This window comes from Bufo gargarizans, chromosome 1, assembly GCF_014858855.1.
Source record: "Bufo gargarizans isolate SCDJY-AF-19 chromosome 1, ASM1485885v1, whole genome shotgun sequence".
Classification (NCBI taxonomy): domain Eukaryota; kingdom Metazoa; phylum Chordata; class Amphibia; order Anura; family Bufonidae; genus Bufo; species Bufo gargarizans.
The window spans coordinates 71,292,830-71,308,147 of NC_058080.1; the positions used below are offsets into that span (position 1 = coordinate 71,292,830).

Here is a 15,318-nt window from a genome sequence, read left to right on the forward strand (position 1 = left end):
CCCTCACGGAATCCAAATGCGTAAAATTTTTTAGACATTTATATTCCAGACTTCTTCTCACGCTTTAGGCTACTTTCACACTAGCGTTGTTTGAATCCGGCGTTCAATTCCGACATCGGAACTGTCCGCCGGATCCGGAAAAACGTGTGAAAACTGATTACATTTGAATTCTGATCAGGCTTTCGATCACAATGGAAAAATGCATTGGAAAAAACGGATCCGCCATTTATGGACTTTAACTTTTTTTTCCTATTTTTCGGGTTTAACATGCAAAAGCCGGATCCGTTTTGACTGAACACATGGCATTAATGCAAGTCAATGGGAAAAAAGCCTGATCAGGCGTTCAGTCAAAGTGTTCAGGATTTTTGGCCGGAGGTAAAAATACTGCATGCTACGTTTTTCTGAAAAGCCTGATCAGTCAAAAAGACTGAACAGAAGACATCCTGATGCATCCTGAGGGACGGACTCTCCATTCAGAATGCATTAGGATAAAACTGATCAGTTCTTTTCCGGATTTGAGCCCCTAGGACGGAACTCAGCGCCGGAAAATAAAAACGCTAGTGTGAAAGTAGCCTTAGGGCCCCTAAAATGCCAGGGCAGTTTAAATACCCCACATGTGACCCCATTTCGGAAAGAAGACACCCCAAGGTATTCCATGAGGGGCATGGCGAGTTCCTAGAATATATATATTTTGGCACAAGTTAGCGGAAAATGTTTTTTTTTGTTTTTTTTCTCTTACAAAATCATTTTCCGCTAACTTGTGCCAAAAAAAAAATATTCTAGGAACTCGCCATGCCCCTCACGGAATACCTTGGGGTGTCTTCTTTTTAAAATGGGGTCACTTGTGGGGTATTTATACTGCCCTGGCATTTTAGGGGCCCTAAAGCGTGAGAAGAAGTCTGGAATCCAAATGCCTAAAAATGCCCTCCTAAAAGGTACTCATTGGAATTTGGGCCCCTTTGCGCATCTTGACTGCAAAAAAGTGTCACACGTGGTATCGCCGTACTCAAAAGAAGTAGGGCAATGTGTTTTGGGGTGTCTTTTTACATATACCCATGCTGGGTGAGAGAAATACCTCTCTCTAAAAGACAACTTTTACAATTTTTTTTATACAAAGTTGTCGTTTGACAGAGATATTTCTCTCACCCAGCATGGGTATATGTAAAAATACACCCCAAAACACATTTCCCTACTTCTCCTGAGTACGGCGATACCACATGTGTGACACTTCTTTGCAGCCTAGGTGCGTAAAGGGGCCTGAAAGTCCAACGAGTACCTTTAGGCTTTACAGGGTTGCTCACAATTTAGCCCCGCCTAAAATGCCAGAACAGTAAACACACCCCACAAATGACCCCATTTTGGAAAGTAGACACCCCAAGGTATTCGCTGAGGGGCATATTGAGTCCATAAAAGATTAAACTTTTTGTCACAAGTTAGCGGAAAGGGAGACTTTGTGAGAAAAAACAAAAAAAAATCAATTTCCGCTAACTTGTGCCCAAAAAAAAAAAAAATTTAAAAGTTGTCTTTTAGAGAGATATTTCTCTCACCCAGCATGGGTATATGTAAAAACACACCCCAAAACACATTGCCCTACTTCTCCTGAGTACAGCGATACCACATGTGTGACACTTTTTTGCAGCCAAGATGCGCAAAGGGGCCCAAATTCCAATGAGTACTTTTAGGATTTCACAGGGCATTTTTTACGCATTTGGATTCCAAACTACTTCTCACGCTTTAGGGCCCCTAAAATGCCAGGGCAGTATAAATACCCTACAAGTGACCCCATTTTGGAAAGAAGACACCCCAAGGTATTCCGTGAGGGGTATGGTGAGTTCATATAAAATTTTATTTATTGTCACAAGTTAGTGGAATATGAGACTTTGTAAGAAGAAAAAAAGAAATAAATAAAATAATAATTTTCCGCTAACTTGTGACAAAAAATAAAAACTTCCATGAACTCACTATGCCCATCAGCGTATACCTTAGGGTGTCTACTTTCCGAAATGGGGTCATTTGTGGGGTGTTTCTACTGTCTGGGCATTGTAGAACCTCAGGAAACATGACAGGTGCTCAGAAAGTCAAAGTGCGTAAATTCACATTTTTGCACCATAGTTTGTAAATGCTATAACTTTTACCCAAACCAATAAATATACGCTTATTGCATTTTTTTTTATCAAATACATGTAGAACAATACATTTTGAGAAAAATGTATATAGAAATGTAGTTTTAAATGAAAAATTTTACAACCGAAAGTGAAAAATGTTGTTTTTTTGCAAAAATTTCGGTAAATTTTGATTAATATAAAAAAAAAAAAAAATGTAAGCAGCAATGACATACCACCAAATGAAAGCTCTATTAGTGAGAAGAAAAGGAGGTAAAATTCATTTGGGTGGTAAGTTTTATGACCGAGCAATAAACCGTGAAAGTAGTGTAGTGTAGAATTGTAAAAAGTGGTCTGGTCATTAAGGGGGTTTAAGCTAGGGGAGCTGAAGTGGTTAAAGAATGCTATTATTTTCCATTATAACCATGTTATAATGGAAAATAATAAAATCTACACAACACCGAACCCGAACTTCAGTGAAGAAGTTCAGGTTCGGGTCTGGGTACCACATTCAGTTTTTTCTCATGCGCGTGAAAAACGCATTGCACTCGCTTGTAAAAAACTGAACATCGGAATGAAATCGCAGACAAAACTGACTGCAATTGCGAGCCTACTCGCGCGGGTTCCCCGCAATGCATCCTGAACGCATCTGGCCCTCACCCGCGACGCCCGTGTGAACGGGGCCTAGGAGTCAGGAAAAGTCATGTATCTGCATTCATGTGCTGCTTGGCCTTTGCGTGGCCCTTTGTTGTCTGTAAATGATCTTTCTCTTTGTTTCTTAAGGCAACGGAAGCCGTCACATTATTTTCTTCAATAGCGAGATCCAGTTACATTCTGGCTGAGGAGAGCAATCGTAACAGCGCAGATATACGGGAAATTAGTATTTCACTGCAATCACCCTGAATACGCTGATCAGTGACCTGAAGAACATTGACTTTCCTGTGACAATGACAGCGATGACACAGTCAGTTCTTGAAGTTTATGTTTTAAGCTGCACATTCAATAGCTGCTGGCTGAATGACTGACTCCCGGTAGAGATGAGCGAATCTATTCGCAGATTCATTCTGAATCTCCAATTTTTTTTTAGGCACCGAATCGAATCAGAATCTTTTCTGGTTCGATTCGGACGAATCTTGTAAAACAGTGCCCAGCGCATAAGCAATTAATAGTGTGCTGTCACCACCAGGCAGGAGGTAATCACAGTCAGTTGCGGCCAAGTAATAACCGCAGTTTGCGGCGGCACCGATAAAAGTAGATACAGTTACACCAGACGCTGTATCAGACTGGGGGGAAATGAAAAAATTTGCAAACAATGAAACGAGATAGGAGCTTTTCATTAAAAAAAAAAAAAAAAAAAGTGTTTTAAAGGACTACAGGGGGTTATATACCAACATCCAGGGCAATTGGAGCAACTTTGGTTCAGAACGAATAGATTCGGGCACGAACTGAACTTTTTGAAAAATTTGGCGAATCTGAAACAAACCGAATCTTGGAAGATTGTCTCATCTCTACCGCCCGGCTTCCCAACTCTTCCGACTGCCTCCTGGCTTCCCGACTCTCCCGGCTTCCCCATACACATACATGTTCAGCGTGGCCGAATGTTTATGTGTATTCTATGGGGAGAGCAGAGAAAGCTGATGCCAGACACTTCTTTTGTCTGCTTATCTCCCGGGAGAATAAAAGGATCGGGAGAGTCAGGAGCTCCCCGCGCACATCAGTGTGTTGGCTGAACCCGCCGTTCTCTGCAGGTTCGGCTGACAAAAGACAAATGTGTACAGCCAGCGTTTGAAGCAGGAAAGATGGGCAAGAGTCAAGGTCTTGGTGACTCTGACAAGGTCCGGACGGTGATACTTACATGACTGGATAAGGGCACCTCCAAAACAGCAGGTCTTGTGTGATGTTCCCAGTATGCAGTGGTTAGTAATGGTCCAAGGCAGGACAACTGGTGACAGGGTCATAGGTGCCCAACGTTCATTGACGGAGAGCAAAGGAGTCTATTTGGTCTGATCCCACAGAAGCATTTCAGCTATGACAGAAAGGTGTCAGGACATACAAAACATTAGGAGTCCATAGCTGAAGACCGGTCAAAATATCTACACTGACGCTCATCCACTGCCGAAAACACAGTGGGCATGTGAGCATCAAAACTGGACCAGACCTTGTAGCAATGTCTGAATCTATAGTAATCTGTAGAATCTATGTTGTGCGGATCCTCTAGTATTGCTGCTAGATGTTTATGAATAAAGGCACAACTGGGGGGGTGTCCCTGCATAGTCTGACATTATCCAATCAGTGCTGCCAGCAGCAGACTATGCAGGGACACCCCCCCCTCCCCCAACTGGAACCTTTATTCATAAAATTCTAAGGTTGGGTTCACATCACCGTTTCATTTTCCGTTCTTTTGATCCGCCAGAAGAACAGAAAAAAATAATTCTATAATGCGCATTTGCATGCATTTTAGCCACTTCCATCTGAGATCCATTTTTTTTTTTCAGACGGAAATGGCTAAAACGGATGCAAGATGTGCATAATGGATGCACAGGATCAGTTTTTTTCTTTCTGTTCTTTTGACGGATCAAAAGAATGAAAAATGAAACTGTGATGTGAACCTGGCCTAAGGGCTCATGCACACGACCGTTGTTGTTCTGCGGTCAGTTTTTCACTGATCCATTGTTCAGTATCTGAGGTTTTTTTTCTCTTTTTCTCGTTATTGCACAAAACATATCCATATGGTTTCCGTATTTGATCAGTTTTTCGCGGATCGTATACAGAAACAGTAACTTATTAATCGCCAAACACATGAGCAATATGGGCAGGGCATTGCATTTCTACAGTATGGATCCGCAAAATACGGCTGACATACGGATGTGTTCTGTGTGCGTTCCGTAATTTTGGCGGACCCATTGACTTGAATGGGGCCTTGGGACCGTGATTTGTGGACAATAATAGGACATGCACTACTTTTTTGCAGAACGGCCAAGCGGACAAACGGAAATGGAATGCACACGGAGTAACTTCTGTATTTTCTACAGCCCCATTGAAGTGAATGGTTCCGCATACGGTCTGCAAAAAAAACCAAAAAACGGAACGGAAGTGGAAAGAAAATACGTTCGTGTGCATGAGCCCTAACAGGAATAATAGAGGAATGGCACAACATATAGTCATAAGAAAACATGCTCTAGAATTGTAGTTATTAACGGGGTTGTCCGGGTTCAGAGCTGAACCCGGACATACCCATATTTTCACACAGGCAGCCCCCCTGACAAGAGCATCGGAGCATGAACCGAATCGCGCAGGGAAAAGGTATTTTCAGGAGATCCGGTGATGTACTGGGCTCTCCTTAGGACTGCTAGGCGGAGGCTTCAGTGACGTCACCGGCACTGATGGGCCCGCCCACCAGAGCCAGTTACGTCACTGAACACACTGCTGGGCGGAAGCCTCCGCCCGGCAGTGTGTTATGGTAAATAAAAAAGTCCTTGCGCTGTGCGATCCTGCGCAGGACAAGAGAGAGCATCGGAGCATAAAATTCTCCTTTGCTCTTGTCAGGGGGGCTGCCTGGGTGAACATATGGGTATGTCCGGGTTCAGCTCTGAACCCGGACAACCCCTTTAAAAGAACCGTGTTAGGCCACTTTCACACAGTCAGTGTTTGATCAGTTATTTCCATCAGTGATTGTCAGCCAAAACCAGGAGTGGGTCCTACACAGAAATAAGGTATAATGGAAAGATCTGCACCTGTTCTGTCTCACAATCACTGATGGAAAACACTGACCAAACACTGACTGTGTGACAATCCACGTGGAAGATGTAAGATCATTTGTAGATGGGGTACAGGACGTACAACAGTGGTATTACATTACAGGCTAGGACTACACGGTGGTCACACAACCTCTTGGTCCACTACAGGAAAACAGGAGGAAACCAAAAGCTGCCGTCAAGTCCTACATAAAGAGTCTTCTCCAGGTGCCCAAAAATCATCAATTTTCTCTCCCCCACCTTCTCACAGACTGGTCTGGCTGAGGGTCAGCCTAGAGGTTCACGTGGAATACGAATGACGCACGGAGCAAACGCGGATCCTTCACGGAAGAACCACTGAAAATCTAATCATGGACTTCATCATGGACACGGACAGAGATTGGAGGGAATAAGGATGCAGGTTTCCGTTTTTCCTACTAAATTTCTACAGCCCTAAAACAGGCATAGAAAATGGTAAATGAGATGGGCCTTACCTGCCTCTTCCCTTCCCCGCCCACAATTTTAGACCTGAGCAGAGAAAAGTCGCAGATAGCGGCGCAACGGTTAGTCTGCGCCTGAAATACGCCTAATTTCAGTATAATAAATGACCCCCTATGCGCCTCTTTACCAGCTCCACCCTATGCCTGTCCCAAGCTGAGAAGGAGGAAATAAGGATGCAGGTTTTCGTTTTTCGTACTAAATTTCTACAGCCCTATTAATTTGAATGGGGCTAAACTGCAGTACCACACCCCGCCTTTAGGCAGGAGAGGTGCTGTCTCTCATACAGTATGGTGGCACTCTCTGGCTGGCGCTGTTTATGCGAGAACTCTTGTTAGTAGCAGTGTTGATGTGGGGCACTTTCTGGCTTGCACTGTTTATGGGGGCACTCTAATTAGTGCTGTTTATGGCAGGCACTGGTTATGGGGGCACTCTATGGCTGGCACTATTTTTTAGGGGGTACTCTCTGGCCTGTTTAGTTTCTGGGGTCACTCTCATTAGTGCTGTTTTTGGGGAGCACTCTCTGGCTTGGCAGTTTTGGGGGCCACTAAATCACTAGTGCTGTTTATGAGGGCACGCTTTGCTTGGCACTGTTTATAGGGGCACTCTCTGCTTGGCACTGTTTATGGGGGGCGGCACTCTCTGCTTGGCACTGTTTATGGTGGGCACTCTCTGCTTGGCACTGTTTATGGGGGGCACTCTCTGCTTGGCACTGTTTATGGTGGGCACTCTCTGTCTTGTGTAGTTTTTGGGGCCACTCATTAGTGCTATTTATGGGGGCACACTCTGCTTGGCACTGTTTCTGGGGGGCACGCTCTGCTTGACAGTTTATGAGGGGCACACTCTGCTTGGCACTGTTTATGGGGGCACTCTCTGCCTGGCACTGTTTATGGGGGGCACGCTCTGCTTGACACTATTTATGAGGGGCACGCTCTGCTTGGCAATGTTTATGGGGGGCACTCTCTGCTTGGCACTGTTTATGGGGGGCACTCTGTCTTGTGTAGATTTTGGGGTCACTCATTACTGCTATTTATGGGGGCACACTCTGCTAGACACTGTTTCTGGGGGGCACGCTCTGCTAGACACTGTTTCTGGGGGGCACGCTCTGCTAGACACTGTTTATGAGGGGCACGCTCTGCTTGGCACTGTTTATGGGGGGCACTCTCTGTCTTGTGTAGTTTTTGGGTCACTCAGTGCTGTTTATGGAGGCACATTCTGCTTGGCACTGTTTCTGGGGGCTATGTTTAGCTGGACCCTTTTATGTGAGGGCACTGCTTATGGGTTGCACTATTTGGCTAGCAATCTTATTGGGGGAGGGGGCCTTCTCTTTCAAGGGCACTATTTTGTAGGTAGCTGGTTGGCACTGTTTATGGGGACACTCTATAAGTTAGAACAGTTTTCTGGCAATGTATAAGGGGGGCACTCTAGCAGACACTGTTTATGGGGGGTGCTCTCCCTGGCAGTCAGTGTGAGTGTGTGGCCAGGATTTCAGCACATACGGCAACTGTAATGTCTAAAGCTCCCTAGAAGATACCACGTCTACACTGCCCTGCCCTGCACCAGAAACCTCCCGGACATCCACCCTATCGTCTACACACGTGCCGCCCCGGACGGTTACCAGGGTAACGGCACGGCCGCCTGGTGCGTTGCCTCGTCACTTCCGGTTAGTCGACCTTCCAAGATGGCGGCGCTGTTGGAAGATAGAGACCTGCAGGGAATAAGACAGCGCTTCCAGCAGCAGGCGGAGGGCTTACTGAGGGAAGACGCAGACGCCGGTGTGTACCTCAGCAGGTTTTACCTGGGCATGCTAGGACCTGAAGTTCCTATGCAGTATTTATCGATGGCGGGTTTAATGTTGTGCTCCCTCTCCCAGCTTTATATCCAACACTCAAATCAAATAACCTTAGGCTCTTCTAGAGATTTGTTGTAGGCCTGGTTCACACCTGAGCGTTTTACAGCGCGTTCTTACGCGCTGTAAAGTGCTCAACAGGCGAAAACTCATGTTCCCCTATGGGCATGGTTCTTACCTGCGTGTTTTACAGCGCATACAAACGCGCTGTAAAACGCCCTACGCCCAAAGAAGTACAGGAGCTTCTTTGGGGTGTATTGTCGCGCCCATAGACTTCAACGGGAACACGGCAAAATGGACGTTTGCGCGTTTCCGTCTTAAAAACGCGCGTAAGGACACGGTAACACAGGCTATGGTGCTCCGCATGAAGTCTCTTTCATTGGACACCTCAGTGTAGACATGGCTGTTTTTCATTGGACGTCTCTGTGGTAAATCGCAAGAACGTGTGTACGAGACACGTTTCCTATTTCCAAAAACGCACTAATATGCCCCAAAAACGCGCGTATCAAATACGCTCAAAAGTGAACCAGGCCTAAAGTATTGTGTAGACTTGTATTTGGTATGTATACGCAAGGCTACTTTTTCGTGTACATGTGACGTTTCGGTCCCGGTTGGACCGTCTTCAAACACTAGTTTCCGTAGGAAGAGAGAGTTCACCTTCCTCAAATCTTCTCTCTCTTCCTACGGAAACTAGTGTTTGAAGAAGGTCCAACCGGGACCAAAACGTCACATGTATACGAAAAAGTAGCCTTGCGTATGAAAACCAAATACAAGTCTACACAATACAAAACAAATCTCCAGGAGAGCCCGGGGTTATTTTATTGTAGTTTACAGGGTTGGGACCCCACAATTAGACCACCCGAGTAATACATTCTACCTCCAGCTTTATATCCATCATCTGGGTGATATGTCCGCTCCTTTCCAGCAGTTACTTCAGTTTCATTGTTTGCTTGGGTTCTGCTGCTAGTCTGTCACGCCTTCTGTCTGATGCTTTACACTGCAGCTCTGCTCATTCGCACCCTGGGAGTCAGTGTATGGATAGAATGATTTTAGGCTACGGATTATCCAGAGCCCTGGGATGGGTGGTTAGATCGGAGGTAATAGACTTTGGCTTGTGGGAACCTGACGTGACGTTATGAGTCCCCTATAAAGAGATTATTATTATTATTATTATTTATTATTAAAGCGCCATTCATTCCATAGCGCTGTACATATGATAAGCGGTGCACATACATAACACAGACAATTGCACTAATCATAAACAAGATGAGTTACAAACTGGTACAGAAGGAGAGAGGGCCCTGCCCGTGAGGGCTTACAATCTACATGGTATGGGAGAAGGTGCGGGTGAAGTTGGTCATGGCGGTATAGAGGCAGCAGGGTCACTGGTTGTAGGCTTGTCTGAAGAGGTGGGTTTTCAGGTTTCTTTTGAAGGATTCCACTGTAGGTGAGAGTCTGATATGTTGGGGTAACGAGTTCCAGAGTATGGGGGATGCACGGGAGAAATCTTGGAGGCGATTGTGGGAAGAGACGATAAGAGGAGAGGAGAGAAGGAGGTCTTGTGAGGATCGGAGATTGCATGTGGGGATGTATCGGGAAAGTAGCTCAGAGATGTAGGGAGGGGACAGGTTATGGACGGCCTTGTATGTGTTTGTTAGTACTTTGAAGTGGATTCGTTGGGCAATGGGAAGCCAGTGAAGGGATTGGCAGAGGGGAGAGGCAGAGGAGTGATAGGGTGAGAGGTGGATTAGTCGGGCAGCAGAGTTGAGGATGGATTGGAGGGGTGCGAGAGTGCTAGATGGAAGGCCACAGAGGAGAATGTTGCAGTAGTCTAGGCGGGAGATAATGAGGGCATGTACGAGCATGAGATAGGTGAACGTCTGCTTTGACTGAGCAGAATCTGAGGCACTGGTGTTATTGAAGGGGTTTTATAAGACCCCCCTTAGGACAGGCCATGAATATCTGCTGGGTCGGAGTACAACACCCTCACTGATCAGCTGATTGAAGTGGTCAGGTGCTGCAGACACTTTGTAGTGGCCGCTTCTGGTACTGCAGCTTACTGCTCTTCTGCTCCATTAAATGGGTTATCCAATACTAAAAACTGCCCCCCCCCCCCCCCATATATGCCGGGACCCTCACAGGGAATATACTTACCCTGCTCCCTGCGCCGCTCCTGGTCCTCGAACTGCCGCTGCTGCTTCTCCCCGTGCATGGATGAAAACATTCGTGGGGGGGAACCTCCTTAGTATTGCGGGTGACGCTAGGGAGACTCGTCCCCTCCTGCCATTGGCTACTCACCCCAACACCAGATGTTTTCGACCGTGGACAGGGAGAAGTGGTGGACCGGGTAGGTATATTCCCTGTGAGGGGCCCGGCATATGGGGGGCAGTTTTTAGTATGGGATAACCCCTTTAAAGGACATCTGTCAGCAGTTTTGTACCTATGAAACTGGCTGACCTGTTACAAATGCCTTAATATACCAAGCGCATCTGTGTTGGTCCCATGTTCATATGTGTCCACATGGCTGAGAAAAATTATGTCTTAATATATGGAAATGAGCCTCTAAGAGCAACGGGGGCGTTACCATTACACCTAGAGGTTCAGCTCTCTCTGCAAGGGTCACGCCCTCTGCACTTTGATTGACAGGACCAGGCAGTAAAAAATGTCATCATGTCTGACCCTGTCAATCAAAGTGCAGAGGGCGTGACCCTTGCAGAGAGAGCTGAACCTCTAGGTGTAATGGTAACACCCCCGTTGCTCCTAGAGCCTCATTTGCATATAATAAAACGTCATATTTCTCAGCAATGCGGACACATATGAACATGGGACCAACACAGATGTCTTCAGCTGCCAAGCGCACATGTAACAGGTCAGCCGGTGTCATAGGTACAAATCTGCCCTTTAAGGGAGTGTTCACATCACTGTTATTTTTCCGTTCTTCTGATCCGTCAGAAGAACAGAAAAATGAAAAAAAAAAAACACATCCTGTAAAATAAAAAAGGATCCTATGCATCAGTTATGCACGTTTTGCATCTGTTTTAGCCATTTCCCTCTGAGATCCGTTTTTTTAGATGGGGGGGGGGGGGGAAAGAGTCCTGCATGCAGGATAATGGACGGAAATGGCTAAAATGGAAGCAAAATGTGCATAACTGATGCATAGGATCCTTTTTTTTTTTTTTCTACAGGATTGTTTTTGTTTTTTTTTCCTTTATTTTTCTGTTCTTCTGACGGATCAGAAGAACGGAAGAATAACGGCCATGTGAACTCTCCTACAGTGAATGCTGGTGAGCTGCAATACTGGTCCCAGCCACTACAGAATCTGTGCGCCGGGGCACCTGGGATCCCGGGAAATGCTGGTGGTGGTTCGGTAACATTTCCGTATTTCCTGTGTAGATGATAAGAAGAAGGAGAAGCCTCTTCCCAGACTGAACGGCCATTCTGTCTTGTGGATCTTGGCAGCAGTGGCGGTGACTTATTATGTCGACTTCTTTCCAGTTCTCCAATTAAACCTCCAGGAAGGCTGGTAAGTCACTGTGATCCGTCAGATCGCCGCACTGCCACCTGGGAGGTCACCACCTGAACATTATTACACAGACACAGCTCCTGTTTGGCCTTTTGTATTATTATTTTTTTTTTCCCCCAAATGCTTTTGTGGGAGCAATTATTGGGAATTCTATACGGCTTTTCTGGAGATGTATCCATTAGGGTCCATTCACACGTCCGCAATTCTGTTTCGCATTTTGCAGAACTGAATTGCGGACCGATTCATTTCTATGGGGCCGCACGATGTGCTGCCCAGGACCGGAATTGCGCATCCGCACTTCCGGGTCCGCAATTCTGATCCCGAAAAAAATAGAACATGTCCTATTCTTGTCCGCAATTCCGAGCCGAAGTTATTGCTTCGTGAAGTCTCGCAAGACTTTGCGCAATAACTTCATAAATTAATTTGTACTGTAAAACTGGTTCGGTTCCAAGTGGTACCTTGGTTTTTTACAGTACAAATTAATTTGCGAGACTTCGCGAAGCAAGAACTTCGGCTCATCGGATCCAATACATTCTAATACTGTACGGAGCTCCTGCTCCATACAGCATTAGAATGAAGTTTTATGCGAATCGACTTCAGATGTTTCATCCGGCACATCATGGTAGGCACCTAGGGCCCTCGCACACGACCGTATGTGTTTTGCAGTCAGTGTTGTATCCTCATTTTTTTGCGGACCCGTTGACTTGTAGGACATGTTCTATCCTTTTGTGGAATGGACATACAGATGCGGAGAGCACACAGATCGTCCCTATGCTTTCCACATCCGTATGTCCATTCCGCAAAAAGATAGACTATGTCCGCATAATGCGGGACACAGACCCATGAAAACAACGAGTCCGCACACAAAATGTGGACAGCTTACAGATCGCCTCCTTATTTTGTGGATCTGCAGCTTGCGGACTGCAAAACAGATACTGTCGTGTACAGGAGGCCTAAGTGGAATACCTTTTTATTTTAAATGCTTAGAATATTTAAAGGAAGATGTAAATATAAGCACAATGCAAGAGTGTGTGTGTGTGTTTTTTTTTTTGTTTTTTGCACGTCATTATGATTCTGCTGATGCCATAGATCTACGTTGAGGGGGGGTCTTGTAAATTTTCTGAATTTTTTTTTTTACCTCCTTTCCCCCCCAGTGCCTGGCTCCTGGTTGGTGCGGTGTCATTGGTTGTCAGTCTGTCTATAGCACTTTTCTGCATAGTGTATCTAGAGTGGAAATGCGGGATCTGTGACTACGACGCAGAGTATCCAGGGCTCGTACCGGTGGCTGTGGTAACGTTTCTAGTAGCTGCTATCTGGTGAGTGCCGCGTACCATTTCCTTCTTTTAATGGTAATATAATGTTATTTCATGTCTTTTTGCTTCTTCTTTTCAGCTTCAATGTTTCCTTGTGGCCAGTTTGGTCATTTTTCACTCCGGTGATATTATTTACGCAGTTCATGGGATTTGTAATGCTGGTGTCGCTCTTTGGGTGAGCTCGTGGAGGTAAGGCTTTCTGCCCACACTTTCTTCAGTCTTTGAATTTCATATAGTATCATTTAGGCTGGCACAATAAAGCAAGTGATTGATACCTTAGGCTGGGAAAGAGTCGCAAGAACAGGAGAGATACAGGATGCTGCATGTGAACGCAGTCTGAGAGGGTGTAGATCAGCTGTGGGAGCAGTCGGTCCAAGTGCATTGGGGGTGTATTCTTCATTGTTAAATTATTTTCTGCCACTTATCCTCTGACATGACTTAATAACAAATAATGTCTTTTTCCTTGTTCATTTTCTACTAGATCTAGAGAAGACCCTGAAGTGAAGATCAGCAGCTGGACTACATGAAGGTGAAGAGCTGCAGGCAGCCACAGTTATCTTTTTTTTTTTTCTTTTTTTTATTCAGAGAAGATTCTTCCTTTTGCTACATACCTTAGATATTAGATAAAAGGCATTGTCCGAGTGTTTAATACTGATGACCTTTCCTCAGGAGGGCATCCGACTGCTGAAACCCCCGCCGAGGCTGCCAAGCTCCGGTGAGTGCCGCGTCCTCCTCGCAACCAATGAACGTGGCCTAGGGAGAGGCCTCAGTGCTCATTGAATTTCGCAGTCTCTTCAAACAGCATATCGGCAGGGGTGCCGGGAGTCGGACCCCCACCAGTCAGATATTGATGACCTATCCTGAGGATAGGTCATCAGTATTAAACACTCGGACTACCCCTTTAAAGCGGACCTGTCGCCTCTCCTGACATGTCAGCTGTAGGAGTTATTTGCAACCCCAGTGCAGTAATAATTCTGGAGCATCTCTTCTTACAACTGTGTGTTCTCCCATTTTACAACATACAGTTACCCGGCAGCACTGATTAGAGCGTGCTCAACTGTACAGGGACGCACTTCTAGTAGGAATAATAGAGGAGTGGCTCAACATAGAATAGATGTTCCAGAATAGTCATTTCATATGGAATACAATTTTTTACTGAAACAGACAAGTCAGGAGAGGTGACAGTCCTCTTTTAAAATCTGCTAATTTGAAAATGAATCAAAAAGATAATGTTCTAAGTATCAATTTGTATACATGGCGAACAATTTCCTAATTATTGTTAATAAGGCTTCATGCACTTGACTGTATTCATTACTAGAAATAATTAATACAGACAAGAATACGTTCTATAATTTGCAGGGTGGAAATACGGATGCAGGCAGCATACGGATAACATCCGTTTGCTGTCCGTTTTTTGCACACCCATAGAACTAAATGGGTCTGTGTGCCATCCACAAAAAATGCAGATTGAACACGGATACAAAATATGGTCGTGTGTATGAGGCCTAAGGATGGTTAGTACTAAACTAGGGTTCCCTCTGTAAGTTCATCGCAACGTGCCTTATGCTGGCCGTACATTAGGAGTTTCAGACGTCCATTTTTTTTTTTTATGACTTCCATGCTTGGTCTGTGAAGGTAACGCCATCAGTTAAAACTGAGAAATCACAGGTTAATCCCTGCTGTAATCTGTGTAGTCTGGGCTTCCATTAATAGGATGTAGATCTGTTATTGGGATGGATGACTTTCCAGGTACAGGACCTGACAAAGACCAAAAATCTAACGTATCAGATTAACTTTTCAACAGATTTCTGCCCACGGTCATCATCCGCCATGCTCATTTGTGCCATTAAAGGTGCGGATGATCACCAGACGTTGGTTTCATTCTTCTTTTCGGCTGTCCAGAGTCTCTAGTTTATGGCCTGCTTTAATTATTTAATATATAATCGAAAACTCGTATTTTCTAAGAAAATAATATAATATTCACTCTGTCAGGCTACATGCACACGACCGTATGTATTTTACGATCCACAAAAATACGGATGACGTCCGTGTGAGATCCGTGTTGCATCCATTTTTTTGCGGATCCATTGTAACAATTCTTATCCTTGTCTGCAAGGCGGACGAGAATAGGACATGCTGTATATTTTTTGCGGGGCTACGGAATGGACACATGAATGTGGACAGCACATTGAAATGAATGGGTCCTCTTCCAATCCGCAAAAAAACGGAACAGACACGGAAACAAAATACGTTTGTGCGCATGAGGCCTCAGACTGTGGATATTTCATGTCAGAGATAA

General features: G+C 45.2%; 1 protein-coding gene across 1 annotated transcript; it reads left to right on the forward strand.

The window, feature by feature from the left end:
- The first annotated feature begins 8,007 nt into the window (after window positions 1-8,007).
- TMEM128 (transmembrane protein 128) lies at window positions 8,008-15,108 on the forward strand. The gene is made up of 5 exons (XM_044283198.1): window positions 8,008-8,109; window positions 11,577-11,706; window positions 12,861-13,022; window positions 13,099-13,208; window positions 13,501-15,108. Exons 1-4 carry the CDS (start codon window positions 8,016-8,018, stop codon window positions 13,196-13,198), a joined length of 486 nt encoding a protein of 161 aa, XP_044139133.1. The 5' UTR covers window positions 8,008-8,015; the 3' UTR covers window positions 13,199-13,208; window positions 13,501-15,108.
- Window positions 15,109-15,318: the final 210 nt, after the last annotated feature.